The sequence below is a fragment of the Coregonus clupeaformis genome, unplaced genomic scaffold (assembly GCF_020615455.1).
Source record: "Coregonus clupeaformis isolate EN_2021a unplaced genomic scaffold, ASM2061545v1 scaf0547, whole genome shotgun sequence".
Lineage (NCBI taxonomy): Eukaryota > Metazoa > Chordata > Actinopteri > Salmoniformes > Salmonidae > Coregonus > Coregonus clupeaformis.
Window position 1 is genome coordinate 224,086 of NW_025534002.1, and position 18,415 is coordinate 242,500.

Here is an 18,415-nt window from a genome sequence, read left to right on the forward strand (position 1 = left end):
ACACACACGTACACACACACACACGTATGCATGCATGCATATACACACACACACGCGCGCGCAGACACACATATGTATGCATGCATGCACGCACGCAAACACACACACACACACACATATGCATGTGCGCACATACAGACCCACACACACATACACTCACATAATATGTATGACACACGCCCAGCTTCATCACATGAAATGCATTTATTTATTTTAAGATATAAGCATTGAGAAATTAATTATGCAAGAGAACGGTTCATTTAGAGTAAACTGCAGCCTAGCCCAGGGGAGCTCAGTTTTTTTATAGTTCAGTGTTGTGACAGACAGTAGATCCCCTCTAACCAATAACAGCCACCACACCTATCAGGAAGTAAGAAGAGACAAGCTTAGAGTTTATGATTAATCCACTAGTTATCCAATCCACAATGGTACAGCTCCAGGGGCTAAATCTAGGTTGAATGAAAATGTTAGCGTGACAGGGAACTTTAAAGGACAAAATGTCAAGTCATTCATCAAACAACTTGTTATTGTATTAAATACAACCTGTTATTTTATTACAGAGTGATGACCACATCTGATTCACTATTCAGAAATGTTGACAAAATGGATGTTATATACTGTAGTTCCATGTTAATAACATTGTTGTTGTTTAAAAAAATTAAATATTACTATGCAATTGTTTTCATTAAGTCCAAACAAATGAGGATGACATGTAGGAAATAATTCCACGTGTTTTATTCCCACTGTATAGGAATGCTTTACACAATCTGTTTTATTGGTCTTGCAGTGCTGTGTTTTTATCATGAGTTCAGGATGATGGTTTTATGGCGTCATTCATTGTGCCAAAGGACAAGCTTACTTCTCAAGGTTAGACAATAGGTTACTGTGTTGGTGACAGAGACAGTGTGAAGGGGCTCACTCACATTTGCACTGCGTAAACACTTGAGAAAAAGCATAGGCTAGCCTACATCAATTTGTCACGGCCTTCACTGCGCCTAGGGAGCGACGGATTCATTTAAATTGACGTACCCTGTCTATTGACACGCTGAGGCATTCAGGGACTTACCGGAAACCAAACTTTTTTTCTTCAAACTTGTTTCGTAGCTGAGTCGAAAGTGGTCGAAAGAGGAAAGAAAGAGACGAGACCGTTCAGCGTCAAAACTTGTACAGTTCCTTATTTTCTTCCAAAGCTTCGCGTCATGTTGGATATTAGTTGGTTGCTGTCTAAAAGAAGTGAAATACCGACTTTTTGTCAAGGATAAGGGCCGCCGTCGAGTGTTATTCCTCCACATATAACGGATCATCGTTTTTTATCATGGAAGACGTGAGTATTCAGTCTATTGCATTGGTCTGATGGGCGGCATTGGTGGAATCTCGGTAGGCTATGGTTGGTTTTAAATTAAATTAAGGCTACAGGTCTAATGAAAGTTTAACCTTAGTAAAGATTCTTACATTTTCTCTGTGCAGACATGGGTCAATCAAAACACTCACGGAGGAGTAGGAAAGTAGTCTAAAACTCATCATCATTCAAGGTCAGAAAAAAAAGAGTAAAATGTGCAATGTAGCCTAGATATAAAACAATCTTCAGTTTATTGGATGGACACTGCACACTACAACACTTATTTTCACTGAGTAACAAATAGCCTATTGAAGTATCGGCGCAGAAATTAATACTTTGTGTTTCATCAAACTGATATGCTATACGCCAGTGCGCCAATAGGCTCCAACGCATTGTACTTTTCACCGTTCAAACTCAGGTGCCAGGAGTTGTTAAAGTCACGCACCTGACAACCTGTTGCTTTCAGCGGTAGCTGCTACTCAGGCATTTACAGGGGTCTCTCTCCCCCCTCCGCTGCTTCTTCCGGGCTGGGTGCTGCCCCTGTAGCCATGGAGATGTTAGGGAGGAGGAGGAGGGGTTAATAACAGTATTTTTACATTGTAATAACTACATTGTAGCCTACATTGTAGCTATTTGGATACATTGTAGCCTACAGGGTTGGGTAGGTTACTTTCTAAATGTAATCCGTTACAGTTACTAGTTACCTGTCCAAAATTGTAATCATTAAGGTAACTTTTGGATTAACCAAACTCAGTAACATAATTGGATTACTTTCTGTTTCTTTTTGATTACTTTCCCCTTAAGAGGCATTGGAGGAAGACAACAATTATCCATCAAACGCATTTGGTGTGTCATCATAGTGGTCTCTGAATTTGAGGTCAGACTTGCTCAGGTGGAACAAACTTAAACTTGCCCTTTTTTCAATGCTGATTTGAATGTCATTGGGAAAACAGAAAGATGTCATAATTAAATTTTTACGCAAACATCCTTTCTGAATTTAAAACTAATCCAAGTAATCCAGTTTTTCATAAGTATCTGTAATCTGATTACAATAGTTTTGCTGGTAAAGTATCTGATTACAGTTACAGTTATTTTCAAATCAGATTACATGTAACCCAACCCTGAGCCTACATTATAACCTACTGTTTAGATAAACTGTAGCCTACCCCTCGGTACAGTAACTGATCCAGTGTCAGCTCTTGGGTTACGCTCTTAATGAATATGTTGGGGTAGGCCTATGTGGTATGGAGAGCTGATCAGTTATCGAATGTGAACAAAGTCACCATGCCTACAACCATGGTCAGTAGGCCTACACCGCAGTGTTGTCTGGGGATGCAATGCAGCTTGGGTCAGACTGAAAGAACTACTGAGTCACCTAATAAGGAGGGCTCTCGTCCTATCCTGAATGAGTGTCCTTCAATTCAAGAGCAATTCCAAATAGGGTAGTTAGAATGGAAGAAGATGCACATGTACTGCTTTTAAAACTGAATCTGGATGCCAATTTTCCCTTCTTTTGTTTTACACATGAAAGAATTGACTGAAGTTAAAAAGAGTAGGCCTAAACTGACAAGCATTGAGTTGTGTGTTTTGAAGATGTCTTTATGGGATAAATAGGCCTGCAGTATGTGCAACAACTCATATAGCAGCTCAGAGTTGCAAGACGTAGATGACAGTGAAGCGAGTTTCAGGAAGCTGCTACTAGAAAGAGGAAGTCGAACAGAGCAGTAAAACAGTAAATCAATACCAATAGGCTACTTTGCAACTTTTTGCACACACACAACCTTTTACACACACAACTTTTTACACAGAAAACACACACACACAAACACACGCTGGTGCACACGCACACACACACACACACACACACACATGCACACACACACGCGATGCAGTGAAAACTCTTGTCAGAGTAGCCTATAATCTCTGTTAACCCAGAAGTAAAACCTTGCATAATTTGATCAGCTGCGTCATTAACTTCTGTGTTCATACGTGTTAGAAATTGAGAGTTCTGGCAGAAACGAAGTGTCCACCTCGCAACAAGAAACTCTCAACCAAAGCCCCCCCTCCCCTTCCGATCTGTGTGGGCACAGGCGCGAAGCACTCGAGGCCAAGCAGTTAAAGCACCGCCTTCACCCATTCCTGATACGTCCAAATAACCAGTGACAAAACCCTAAAAACTTCACTAATGCCGCTGTTACCTCACGCATCCCAGTCAGTCCTGGCAGATTCTCTCAGTTTACACGCAGAATCTGCCCACGGGAGATTAAGTAGTATAACCAGATATGGTGCTTTTTGGAGCACCTCTCAGCTACATAAACATTGATTTCAAACAACTGTATCACAATTGAGGTGGGACAATTGAGATCAAAAGAAAATGTTCTTAGTGACCTCAGAAGACCCCTTGCACACATAGGGTTAGCCTATCAGCACTATCCTGATACATTAGTGTAGTATTAGTGTAGTCCTACATTAATAACCAGAGTGCAGGGGTGAGCTATGAATCTAAGGACCACCATGCAGTCAGGGTTTATACTACAGGGGTGCCTAGAACTCCCATAACAAATCAGGGCACGTTCATAAACATTAAATATTAACACAGCACCCCCAGAAGTGTTAAAGGTACAACCTATAATTTGACCAGCCTGACCCTGCCACTTGGTTTGGTAAACTGAGGGATGAGGCTGGAGAAATGTAACCACTCTCATATTCAGATGGATCTATGAATGCCAAGACTAACAGTCCATGAGAATGACTTATAGTGTTAACCATATTTTCAAGCTATACATTGTTTGTTTACAAAGGTTTATTGTAAAGACCAAGGGCCAGTTTCATGGAAACTGACTTTTAGTCCTGGACTAGGCTTAGGCAATCAAGTCAGCATCACTATGTTTTCACATCCAGTATAACTGTATGAACAGCTGGACTAGCCACACTGAATGCCCTATATGTAGCTGTACTAATGTGATCTTAATTGGTAAATGAAAGACCCTATTAGGTAGGACTGGCGGATAGGGTTCAGCTGTGTGTCTGTGCAGTCTCTCTTGGTAGACGTTTCCCATAGCAGATCTAGGGTCAGCTTACCCTACCCACACATTTCACCTTAATCATTAGGGTTAAAAACTCAAAACTGTCCTCAGATCAGTGTCCATGGGCGACTTCATTCTAGTCCTCTGAGTCACAGTGAGTGTGAGCAGTAGGTTGACAGGCCGTACCTCGTGGGCTGGGTTTATATACGGCGGTGTGGCTGGACAGCATCTGGCTGCTCAGTGAAGGCGACTGCCTGGCTAACTGCCTGTTATACACAGCCAGCTGTTTTAGCACTCTGCCCCCCCTCTCACTTCAGTCTATCTTTCTATCTCTCACTCTGTCTGTGTTTCTCTACCCCTCACTTTATCTCTCTGTCTGTCCCCCCCCCCTCACACACACTCAGACACACACACATAGACACACACACACTGCTGTTGCTGAATGTCCTTGAACGCATGAAACAGATGAAAACAATTAACCCTCTTTGACCACCGCTCAGCCCTGTGCTGTACAATAGCCCATTTCTGACCGTCATTCCCCGGCATTTGGGCTTGTGCTGCACAATGGTTGTGTGTGTGTCAGTGTGTGTGACTGAGTTCCCTCTGAAACTTTGATGGTGTTGTTGATAAGTGTGTGTGTGTGTGTGTGTGCAAGAGGGTATTGCTTTGGGACTTCCTCTTGTTTGTTAGCATTTTTGAGAGCTCTACATCTCTCCTATTCCCCACTCTCTCACCTCTCCCACTTCCCCTATTCCCCACTCTCTCACCTCTCCCACTTCCCCTATTCCCCACTCTCTCACCTCTCCCACTTCCCCTATTCCCCACTCTCTCACCTCTCCCACTTCCCCTATTCCCCACTCTCTCACCTCTCCCCCGCTCTCTCACCTCTCCCACTTCCCTTCTCCCCCGCTCTCTCACCTCTCCCACTTCCCTTCTCCCCCGCTCTCTCACCTCTCCCACTTCCCCTATTCCCCACTCTCTCACCTCTCCCCCGCTCTCTCACCTCTCCCACTTCCCCTCTCCCCCGCTCTCTCACCTCCCCCACTTCCCTTCTCCCCGCTCTCTCACCTCTCCCACTTCCCCTATTCCCCACTCTCTCACCTCTCCCACTTCCCCTATTCCCACTCTCTCACCTCTCCCCCGCTCTCTCACCTCTCCCACTTCCCCTCTCCCCCGCTCTCTCACCTCCCCCACTTCCCCTATTCCCCGCTCTCTCAAAGGAAACTAAGGTGTCTTCTCTCCTCTATCTCCCCTTCCCTGATAGCTAGCTAAGTCAACCAGTGGAAAGCGTAGACCTTGTTAACTCAGATGATGTTGATTAGGGCGTGTGGTGAGTTCAAGCCGGGCAGGTCAGCATGGAACTCAATTCATCCCAGATGGAGCCTTCTCCTCCCTATTTAAGACTTTATAAGGAACACATGTTGGCTAAGGTGTGTCTTTTTTAAGGCCTTGAAATGAGGCCTCGTCGGCCCATTTGGGATGGTTATTGAGAGAGTTGTAAAGTGAATTCGATATTGCGAAGGCGTAAGAAAAGTGAGCTTTTTGGTTTGGTTTGGTCTTGGTTTTTGGGTTAGGTTTTCTCATGCGAAATGCGAATTTGGAGGACACAATAACAAAGCTTGGCCCAATACAGTTTTATATTAATTGTGCATTTGCTTGTCTTATTTGAAACATCCTCAGAAAGGCACAAACTTGTGTGAACATCAACTTCATAATGCTACACTTGTCATTACATGCTAGCATACAACAGTCATTATCAGATGTAATTTTGGGATGTCCACTGATTAACCAAGCATCTCTTGCTGTGGGTGTCAAGATGTGGTAAAGCTGAAAGCTATAGTGCAAAACAGACCCTCTTCCTGTTCTAGTCCATATTTGGAGCTGTTACACATACTAGCATATTCAGCTTGGCTAACTAGCTTATACTGCTAAAGTTGCTTGCAACAATGGCCGACACAGAGCTCTGTCAGCCTCCAACCAGTAAGCTCAGTTGGGATAATTAGCCGACATGGTTAATGTTGCCACATGCTACAATGTTGTATGAAGAGAGCCCATTCAACTGTTGCACCTAACAGCATTCTCTCACTTTAGCTAACTATGCTAGCTAATGTTAAGCTGCACAATGGAAGACACAGAGAGTCAAGCCAACTGTGCTCTAATGCAAAAACATATATTCTGTAAAGGTGCTATCTAGAACCTTAAAGGGTTCTTCGGCTTTCCCCAGAGGAGAACCCTTTGAAGAACCCTTTTTGGTTCCAGGTAGAACCCTTTTGAGTTCCATATATAACCCTTTACACAGAGGGTTCTACATGGAACCCAAAATAGTTCTACCTGGAACCAAAAAGGCTTCTACCTGGAACCAGAAAGGCTACTACCTGGAACCAAAAAGGCTTCTCCTATGGGGACAGCCGAAGAACCCTTTTGGAAAAAAAAATTCTAAGAGTGTAGATGTATCCAGCACCACACCCAGCATTATTGGCAGGGTTAAGCTGTACTGTCAGGCATTGTACAGTACACTGTGATGTGTTCCACTTTCCCCTGGCCTGGTCTTCATTGTGTGGGTGGGTGTGTGAGTGTGTGTGTGTGTGTGTGTGTGTCAGAGAGACAAAGGCCAATCAGTGCTTTCCTCTTTCACTTAGAGAAACAGAGGCATGCCATGTCCCCTCGCTCTCATGTCTTTCTGCCGAGGGGGTATTTTCTGGACAGGGCACTGTGGAAGACCATTGAAATCCTTTTATCTGTCTCTCTCTCTCTTTCTCGCTTTCCTTTTCTTTCTCTCTCTCTCTCTCTCTACTTCTCTGTATTTCCCTCCCTCTTTCTCTCCTAGTCTCTTGCTTTCTCTCTCTTCCTCTTTTGTTTCCTCTAACACCTCTAACCTTCTCCCGTCATCTCTTTCTAACTGGTTTTCCCTCTCTGTTTCACTCCCCCTCTCTCTCTAGGCCTTTCCTCTCCTCACAGCTGCATCTCTCCTCTGTGTACAAAGCGGAGCCACTCTTCCCAGTGCTGTCGCAGTGAAAGTGGAAAAACAGCTAGATGACCCTTTAAAAAGACATCCTGTGGAATTTCCTCCAATAGATTCGGAGAGCATGGGAATTTTAGACAGGCACCTGCAGTTGTTCGTGTTTTATTCTGTAATAAAAGAGGACCAGTCAATTTGCTGCACAGTGTCTCCTAAAGAAGTTTGAGGTAGATAGTGCTGTGAGCTTTAGTTTTACATAGTTGTTTCTTCATTGGTTAATATTACACACGCCATCCACAGGTCTAGACTATTTTTCAGTGTTGGAATATTCATGCTATGTTTCGTAGTAACTATGTAGCATAGAAAGGCATTGTGCTGCAGCTACTCTACAGTAATTCTCTGGCACTGTAGCCACCTTTCTCAGGTCTCAATACCCTGGTCTGGACCGTTATCTCCGCTTATAACAGCTCTATTTCAAATCAAATCAAATCAAATTTTATTGGCCACATGCGCCGAATACAACAGGTGCAGACATTACAGTGAAATGCTTACTTACAGCCCTTAACCAACAGTGCATTTATTTTTAATAAAAAAGTAAAATAAAACAACAACAAAAAAGTGTTGAGAAAAAAAAGTAAAATAAAATAACAGTAGGGAGGCTATATATACAGAGGGGTACCGGTGCAGAGTCAATGTGCGGGGGCACCGGCTAGTTGAGGTAGTTGAAGTAATATGTACATGTGGGTAGAGTTAAAGTGACTATGCATAAATAATTAACAGAGTAGCAGCAGCGTAAAAAGATGGGGTGGGGGGGCAGTGCAAATAGTCTGGGTAGCCATGATTAGCTGTTCAGGAGTCTTATGGCTTGGGGGTAGAAGCTGTTGAGAAGTCTTTGGACCTAGACTTGGCACTCCGGTACCGCTTGCCATGCGGTAGCAGAGAGAACAGTCTATGACTAGGGTGGCTGGAGTCTTTGACAATTTTGAGGGCCTTCCTCTGACACCGCCTGGTATAGAGGTCCTGGATGGCAGGAAGCTTGGCCCCAGTGATGTACTGGGCCGTACGCACTACCCTCTGTAGTGCCTTGCGGTCGGAGGCCAAGCAGTTGCCATACCAGGCGGTGATGCAACCAGTCAGGATGCTCTCGATGGTGCAGCTGTAGAATTTTTGAGGATCTGAGGACCCATGCCAAATCTTTTTCAGTCTCCTGAGGGGGAATAGGCTTTGTCGTGCCCTCTTCACGACTGTCTTGGTGTGTTTGGACCATGATAGTTCGTTGGTGATGTGGACACCAAGGAACTTGAAGCTCTCAACCTGTTCCACTACAGCCCCGTCGATGAGAATGGGGGCGTGCTCAGTCCTCTTTTTTATCCTGTAGTCCACAATCATCTCCTTTGTCTTGGTCACGTTAAGGGAGAGGTTGTTATCCTGGCACCACACGGCCAGGTCTCTGACCTCCTCCCTATAGGCTGTCTCATCGTTGTCGGTGATCAGGCCTACCACTGTTGTGTCGTCGGCAAACTTAATGATGGTGTTGGAGTCGTGCCTGGCCATGCAGTCATGGGTGAACAGGGAGTACAGGAGGGGACTGAGCACGCACCCCTGAGGGGCCCCCCGTGTTGAGGATCAGTGTGGCAGATGTGTTGTTACCTACCCTTACCACCTGGGGGCGGCCCGTCAGGAAGTCCAGGATCCAGTTGCAGAGGGAGGTGTTTAGTCCCAGGATCCTTAGCTTAGTGATGAGTTTTGAGGGCACTATGGTGTTGAATGCTGAGCTGTAGTCAATGAATAGCATTCTCACGTAGGTGTTCCTCTTGTCCAGGTGGGAAAGGGCAATGTGGAGTGCAATAGAGATTGCATCATCTGTGGATCTGTTGGGGCGGTGTGCAAATTGGAGTGGGTCTAGGGTTTCTGGGATAATGGTGTTGATGTGAGCCATGACCAGCCTTTCAAAGCACTTCATGGCTACAGACGTCAGTGCTACGGGTCGGTAGTCATTTAGGCAGGTAATCTTAGTGTCCTTGGGCACGGGGACTATGGTGGTCTGCTTGAAACATGTTGGTATTACAGACTCAGTCAGGGACATGTTGAAAATGTCAGTGAAGACACTTGCCAGTTGGTCAGCACATGCTCGGAGTACACGTCCTGGTAATCCGTCTGGCCCTGCGGCCTTGTGAATGTTGACCTGCTTAAAAGTCTTACTCACATCGGCTACGGAGAGCGTGATCACATAGTCATCCGGAACAGCTGGTGCTCTCATGCATGCTTCAGTGTTGCTTGCCTCGAAGCGAGTTCCTTCTACCCCCCCCCCCCAATTGTAAAGTGGTTATCCCACTGGCTATAGGGTGAACGCACCAATTTGTGAGTCGCTCTGGCTAAGAGCGTCTGCTAAATGACGTTAATGTGCCCTTGAGCAAGGCACTTAACCCTAATTGCTCCTGTAAGTCGCTCTGGATAAGAGCGTCTGCTAAATGACTAAAATGTAAATGTAAATGTAAGTGGTTTAGCTCGTCTGGTAGGCTTGTGTCACTGGGAAGCTCGTGGCTGTGCTTCCCTTTGTAGTCTGTAATAGTTTTCAAGCCCTGCCACATCCGACGAGCGTCAGAGCCAGTGTAGTACGATTCAATCTTAGTCCTGTATTGACTCTTTGCCTGTTTGATGGTTCGTCGGAGGGCATAGCGCAGGGGTGTCAAACTCATTTTAGCTCAGGGGCCACATGGAGGAAAATCTATTCCCAAGTGGGCCGGACCGGAAAAATCATGGTATATATAACTTAAAAACAACAACTTCAGATTGTTTTCTTTGTTTTAATACGATCAACATACAACATAAAGCTGGAGCCTGAGGACAGTGTGTCCAAAATAGTACAAGCACAACATCACTATTAATCATAAAACACGTCAAGTTTATTTGAAAATTCTAAAGAAAAAGAACACACAAACACACAATGCCTCAGTGATTAACAGAACTGTTTCACAGATCACAGAACTATATCAGGGTGTCATTTCTCAGGCAGAAATGTAGATAAAAATAATGAAATCCTGTTCCCCAAACAAGTGCAAGAACCACAGAGTCAAGAATAGGTTAAATATACAAATAAAATAAAATCAATTAAAAACAATAGCACATCAACATAAAAACATATAAACATAAAGCTGGAGCCTGAGGACAGTGTCCAAAAGCACAACATCACTATTAATCATAAAACACCTCAAGTTATTTGAAAGTTCTGAGGACAAAGAACACACAAACACACAATGCCTCAGTGATTAACAGAACTGTTTCACAGATCACAGAACTATATCAGGGTGTCATTTCTCAGGCAGAAATGTAGATACAAATAATGAAATCCTGTTCCCCAAACAAGTGCAAGAACCACAGAGTCAAGAATAGGTTAAATATACAAATAAAATAAAATCAATTAAAAACAATAGCACATCAACATAAAAACATATAAACATAAAGCTGGAGCCTGAGGACAGTGTCCAAAAGCACAACATAACTATTAATCATAAAACACCTCAAGTTATTTGAAAGTTCTGAGGACAAAGAACACACAAACACACAATGCCTCAGTGATTCACATAAGTATATCACAGATCACAGAACTATATCAGGGTGTCATTTCTCAGGCAGAAATGTAGATAAAAATAATGAAATCCTGTTCCCCAAACAAGTGCAAGAACCACAGAGTCAGGAATAGGTTAAATATACAAATAAAATAAAATCAATTAAAAACAATAGCACATCAACATAAAAACATATAAACATAAATCTGAAAGCGTTGCTCAAACTCCCGTAACAGTCCCGTTATTTTATCTTTGAACCGCTTCATGTCTGCCACATGTTGGGTCGCGCACACATTTTTCAGACAGGGGAAGTGAGCTGCATCACCACCGGCAAGTTGCGTCTCCCACAATGACAGCTTCAACTTGAAAGAACGTATGCTGTCATAATACTGCGTGACAACTTTGTTGCGCCCTTGCAGCTGTTTGTTCAAGTTATTCAGGTGCTCTGTAACATCCACCATAAATGCAAGGTCCTGCATCCATTCTGCGGAATGAAATTCTAACACTGGTTTGCCCTTTTATTCCATGAACTGTTCAATTTCTTCTCGTAAATCAAAAGAAACGCCTCAGCACAGCACCTCGGCTTAACCATCTTACCTCAGTGTGGTATGGCAGGCCATAGATGTGGTCTTTCTCTCTGAGAAGGCTGTCAAACTGACGGTGATTCAGGCTTCTGGATCGGATGAAATTAACAGTTTGGATGACCACCTTCATGACGTTATCCATCTTTAATGACTTGCAACACAAAGCCTCCTGGTGCAAAATACAGTGAAAAGTCAAAATATCACGTCCTCCATTTGCAGATTGCACTTTCTCTCTGAACTTTGTCACAACGCCTGCTTTTTTCCCGATCATTGTGTTAGGCCTACTGCTGCTAGGTAGCTCTCTCTCTGCTCTCCCCCTCCCCTCTGTCTGTCCTTGATTGCAGGAGTGAAGTCTGGTGTGCGGGAGTCAGGGTTCCAGCTGCAGCTCATTCACCATAATCACCTCAGCCTTTAAGACCCGGTCAAACTTTCCACTCATCGTCAGATCATAGTGAAGACAACCATATATTTGGAACCTGACTCCTGCCTCCGCTTCACTCCTGCCACCACCATCCTGCTCTCCACTATCGGGCCTCTCCTTTGGACTCACCACGGACACTAGGACATTACGGTACCACACCTGCCCTGACCTGGATCTGTACCCTCCCTGTAACCTGGACTTGCTCTTCCCCATTTATTGGAAACCTGGACTATTGAACATTATAATAAACCTGTTAAAACTTCTCTGGCTTGGTGTACTTGTCTGCATTTGGGTTCTATCCAGTTAAATCATAACACATTGAGGGCGCACCATCTGTAGCCAGGCTGACAGCGCGGGACCAGTCCACTCCGACCCTGTCCAGCGCGCTGACGAGTGCGGTAAAAATATCAGCTGCTGTCGTTGTATCTGTCATCGGCACAAACTCCACGAACTCCTCGGTGACGGTCAATGTGTCATCAACTCCACGGATGAAAATGGCCAGTTGTGCAACATCTGTAATGTCCGTGCTTTCATCAATTGCAACCGAAAACGCAATAAATGACTTTACTTTTTGCTTCAACTGGCTGTCCAAATCCACTGAAAGATCGGAAATCCTGTCTGCAACTGTGTTTCTTGTCAGGCTGATATTTGCAAAAGCCTGCCGCTTTTCAGGGCACACAATCTCCGCTGCCTTCATCATGCATGTTTTTACAAATTCACCCTCACTAAATGGTTTTGAAGCCACTGCGATTTCATTAGCAATGAGGTAGCTAGCTTTCACTGCAGCGTCACTGATGTCTCGGCTGTGAGTAAACACAGACTGCTGTTTCTTCAGACCCGCCAACAGTTCATTCACCTTCTCTCATCTCCGCTGTCCTTGAAAGTTGTCATATTTGTCGGCATGAAGACTCACATAGTGGCGACAAAGGTTATATTCTTTCAGCACTGCAACATGCTCTGAACACACCAAACATACAGCTTTCCCATTCAATTCCGTGAATAAATAGGATGACCATTTTTCTTGGAACACTCTGCACTCTGCGTCCACTTTTCTCTTTTTTGACAGAGACATATTGGGGCAATGAGGGTGCCAAAGCACATAATGTTAAAAGTAGAAGCCGTAATAAATATCGCGGGCAAAACAAAGTAGCTCATTGGCTGCACGTGCTTGACCTACTTGCTCTGCCCCGGTATAAACAGTTTGCTTGCTTAACATAATTGCTATTGCGCCATCCAGTGGATGCAATTGGAACAGCAGTTTATTTTATTGAAAAATTGCAGCGCATTTTTATACTTTACAAAATTATTATTATTATTATTATTATTATTATAATTTTTTTTTTATCATCTCGCGGGCCGGATTAAACCCGTTTGCGGGCCTGAACCGGCCCGCGGGCCGGACGTTTGACACCCCTGGCATAGCGGGATTTCTTATAAGTGTCCGGGTTAGAGTTCCGCTCCTTGAAAGCGGCAGCTCTACCCTTTAGCTCAGTGCGGATGTTTCCTGTAATCCATGGCTTCTGGTTGGGGTATGTACGTACGGTCACGGTGGGGACGACATCATCGATGCACTTATTGATGAAGCCAGTGACTGATGTGGTGTACTCCTCAATGCTATCTGAAGAATCCCGGAACATGTTCCAGTCTGTGCTAGCAAAACAGTCCTGTAGCTTAGCATCTGCGTCATCTTTAACAACAGGGTGGTGTTCATTAGGCACCAAATGGAAGAAAACAGAGTAAAACAGGGATGGACTACCTGGACTAACTGGCTCTTTTTTGTTTTCCGTTGCAAAACATTTAAAAACATTTTTGTTGTGTGCCCTTATGAACACAACCCTGGTAATCTGCTTCAGATCTGTCCAGGGTCCGGTTTCCCGATAGTGATGGAATTTAGGCTTACGAGTGTTTTAACGATGCATCTTTCCTACAACGGCCGAAGATGTAACATATGTTTCCCAAAGCACCAAGCAGAGAGAACATTCGCTAAGTGCGTCATTAAGGCATTTGTCGATACTGATGCACCGTTTACATCATGACGTATTTCATTACGCCGTACGTGATCTTCATGCAAGCTTGTTCCGCTACTGGACGGAGAGCATAGGGCTTCACAACCAATGCAAGACAAGATGGAGGAGTGCCTAGGCTCTCGTCAGAGATCACATTTATTTTGGGAGATTGCAAAATATGACCTTTTCATTCAAGAGGAGAAACATATTGTTTCAGTTGATAATAAAACATGTTTAGTTTAGTTACTTTTTCCTCAACTTGTTTCTATAACTTTCTAGCAAGTCAAGCTATCTTACAGAGCAGCTAGCTAGCTAAAAGCTAGGCTATACTGTAGCTACGGACCTCCATCTAAAAATTATCATTGAATAAACTAAAACAATCTTCTTCTATGGTTTGAACTTCCTGTTCTTCGACGGACTCTGGACGGAACATTTCAAAGTATGCGGCGTCCGTCTCGCAAAGGAGCCTTCAACCGCAAAGGGGCGTTGCGATTCCACTCCGTTGTGGACGGTCCCCATTCAAATAAATGACATCCGGCGCAACGTAACAGAGTGCTTATGGTTAATGTGAATGAGGCATGATAGGTTCTACGAGTGGTCTGAGGCAGGCGTTAGATTACGAGCGTTTTTTTCAAGTGCAATGTTAATATAGATGGTTTTGGGATCAGCTCGGAGATTTAACAATTCTCCTACGAAGGTTCTAACGATTAACTTAGCCTTAAGATGCTTTTGGGAAGCCGGTTCCTGGGAAGTCTTTTCAGAATAACACAACTCAAAGAACCCCTTGTGATTTGATCATTTCACTTTTGTATTTCATTTCGTCATTTGAAATGTTTTGAGATGTAAATAACTCATATTTTATCATGGGCATGTTTTCCTTTCAGCTTCTTGGTACAAGTTCTACTTTTACAATACTTTATACATACTTTTTGCATGTTGATTGTTATGGTGCTGTTTTTTAAATTTGAGTGTATCTTTACCCAAATGAAGTAATGTAATTTGATGTAATACACTTGCCCCACTCAATGTAGACAGAAAGACACAAGATGACCTCCTTACTTGACCAGAGTGTACAGAATATGAACTGACACTAAGCTGAAATGTGATACTAAGAAAATACACCCATATGAGAGTGAACCGACCTAAAAATAAGTATTTTTTCTGAGAGGTGAGAAACAGAGCAGCAGTTGAGGAAGATGCGGCGGGAGTGTAAAAATTAAATGAACTGTTACAAAATTAGAGTTGTCGGTGTTAACTCAGCTGCACAAGCCTCAAGTGTCATTGTGCAGCACTATAATATCAGTTCGCCTACAGCCTTGCAGTACCCTTGGGCTTACTGAGTTTCACAGCTCTCTGCAGTGCCACAGCGGAGCCTATTGAGAAGTCAGGTTTCAGGTGTTAACAATACGCACACAAAGTCACTTCGCATTGAGCCAGACACAGCACAAGAAATGTAGCAAGACTATATAGCACAAGTATGAAGAGAAACATGCTACATGTAGCGGGTGATTTGGACGGAGTCAGGCGCAGGAGGGTAAATCACAGAATAAATGGTTTATTCGGCAAATACAGCAGTACGCAGCAATGCGTAAAACACTACAGTGAGGTATAACGGCGCACTGGAGAAAACAAAGCACACGGGTGAATATCCCGGCGATAAAAATATAGAACGCTCCACCGAGCTATCGTCACCTCCACAATAAACAATCACACACAAAGACATGGAGGGCAGAGGGAATACTTATACAGGTACTGATGAGCGGATATGAACCAGGTGTGTGTAAAAACAAGACAAAACAAATGGAATGATGAGATGAGGAGCGGCAGTGGCTAGAAGGCCGGTGACGACGAGCGCCGAACCCTCCCCGAACAAGGAGAGGAGGCAGCTTCGGAGGAAGTCGTGACACTATAAAACTTACTAGACACATTTGAGGTTTAATTAGGCCACGTTCCAATCCTTATGACTAGCTCTCCCTCCTTGTCCCCTTTCCTAAACAATCACTGATATTATGAACAGACAATACCAGCAGCATACTATACAGGAAATAGTATAACCGTAGCCTACATAATGGAAACACACTTTGCCCTGTAAGGGATGATGAAGGGAAAGAGGAAAGAGTATTGGGACGTAGCCTCGAGTGTAAGTTTGCGACGCTGATTTCCTTCCGCTGTTGTCCTCCCAGGAAGTGAAAGAGGACCCCACCGGGCCCAACGAGGACCCCACCAGACCCAACGAGGACCCCACCAGTTCCAAAGAGACCATGTCCACATGGAAGGCCGGTTGGGTGAAAAAGGACTCGGGCAGGTTCCTGGCCAGCTATAAGGACCGCTACATCCAGGTGAAGAGGACAGAGCTTGTGGTGTACGAGAATGAGGTACGGTACATTTCAATAAACTATTAAAGGCCCAGTGCAGTCAGAAACGTGATTTTCCTATGTTTAAGATATATTTCCACACTATGAGGTTGGAATAATACTGTGAAATTGGGATAATGCCTGAAAAGAGCTGTTTGAAAAGACTGCCTGAAATGTCAGCCTGTTTAGGTGGGATGGAGTTTTGGCCTGCCTGGTGACATCACCAGGTGGTAAATTAGTTAATGAGACCAATAAGAAGGAGAGTTCCAAACCTCTCTGCCAATAACAGCACATTTTCCGTTTCCCCCTCCTCACTCAGACCACTCACAGACAGTCCTAGCAAAATTCTTGAACGGCAATTAGAAAAACAGTATTGGAATTGGATTTTCAGTTAACTTGCTAACTTGACTGAATTGAAATATAATTGACCCTAACCCTGCAGGACACTACTTGTATTTATGATAAAACTCAGTGAAAATGACACTTTAGAACAAGAATATTAAACAGAAAGTTCAATTTGCTGAAATGAATGTTGTGATGTTACTACATTCATTATCATATACTGTATCAATGCATTTTATTGCATGTCTGTCAGATGATATACTGTATCAATGCATTTTATTGCATGTCTGTCAGATGATATACTGTATCAATGCATTTTATTGCATGTCTGTCAGATGATATACTGTATCAATGCATTTTATTGCATGTCTGTCAGATGATGTACTGTTTTCTCTCACTTTTAATAACTATTTTCATAAACACTCAGTAGTCCTTCAATTTCCACCCGGCGGCTTTATAAACATTAAACACACACACACACACACACACACACACACACACACACACACACACACACACACACACACACACACACACACACACACACACACACACACATGCTTCTGGAATAGAACGTCAGTTAATTAAAGGTGCAATTTGCCCTTTAACGTAAACAACATTCTGCCTCTTTGGTGCAGGACCTTGCGACCTGCTTGGAGAGAGTGGACCTGGAAAACTACGATAAGTGCCACGAGTTGAGGAGCGCCTTCACAAAGAAGAAGAATAGACTGGTGTTGATACGAGCGGCCAAATCAGGGAATAAGGTGAGCATAAATGTAACAACATTGTAAGCGAGCAGAGAGACGCATGTCTCTGAATCTCTGAATCAAAAGGTCTGTCTGTTTGCTTGACAGGCTTGGGTTCAAATAGTATTTGTTTTCTTTCAAAAACTTTAAGAGTTTGATCGAAAGCAAACCTGGAATGCCAGATGAGCGGGGTTTGCACTTTTGGGAATGTTCCATTGTTTCCATTGTTCCAGGAAAGCTCAATCAAGCACAGCTAAAACCCAGGTCTACTTCCAGAGGATAACTTAGGTCAGAAGCATTACTGTAAATGAAACAGCCATATGTAATGTCGGCCTATGTGAAGGGAAAACCATAGAATGAGAAATTGATAGAACGGACAAAGCTCCTCATACATGTGCAATGCATCAATTATTCAAACATTCCAAATGTCAATTTGAATGGAAATGTCTGTTCTACTAACTCACATTCTATGGGTGAAATGCAGAAGACAGATGCTGTCACATAGTGATGTCATCATCAGCAAGGCTTGTCTTGAATTATTTCTCAACGGACACTAAGGAGAGCGATCTGGGAAAATGAGCTGAGTTGGACGGTCAGTCGTCTAGACAAGTATTTCTCAACCTCCGGTCTGTAGACCGGCACTGGCCCATGGGAGAATGCTGACCGGTCAGTCAGTTAGTTAGCTCACAGAGATTTAGTCAATTCTCAAGTGATTGTTTTAATTCAAGAGGTCTTAAACCCAAGTTGACCTCCGAAAAGTGGGAGTGGAGGTCAAATAGGGAAAAAAATCAAGAGGTCTTCCAAGTAAGAGTCGGTCCAAAGCTTGTTGGTATGAAAGAAATTGAGAAACTGGTCTGGACTAAAGTAGCCTACATAACTAAGACCCTTCATTCAAGATCTTTCTCAGTTAGTCTCCAGCTTGTCTTCAGTGTGTATACAGCTTTGGGCTCATTCACACAACTAAACTTTAGACACTAAACTGTAGATTCAGAAATTTAGAAGTTTAAAACCTCTGAACAATTTTCTCGCTTGGAAAGATGACAAACTCTTACCCTTGAAGTCAGCAGGT

At 43.6% G+C, this 18,415-nt stretch overlaps 1 protein-coding gene across 1 annotated transcript in view; it reads left to right on the top strand.

Annotated features, from left to right (window-relative positions):
• The first annotated feature begins 698 nt into the window (after positions 1-698).
• The window catches only part of LOC121559049 (fibrous sheath CABYR-binding protein), a 34,876-nt gene continuing 17,159 nt past the window's right edge, over positions 699-18,415 (top strand). The window contains exons 1-3 of the mRNA XM_041872331.2: positions 699-1,324; positions 16,088-16,279; positions 17,239-17,364. Coding sequence (XP_041728265.2) covers positions 1,316-1,324; positions 16,088-16,279; positions 17,239-17,364 — 327 coding nt within the window. The 5' untranslated portion in view covers positions 699-1,315. The remainder of the gene's footprint in view (positions 1,325-16,087; positions 16,280-17,238; positions 17,365-18,415) is intronic.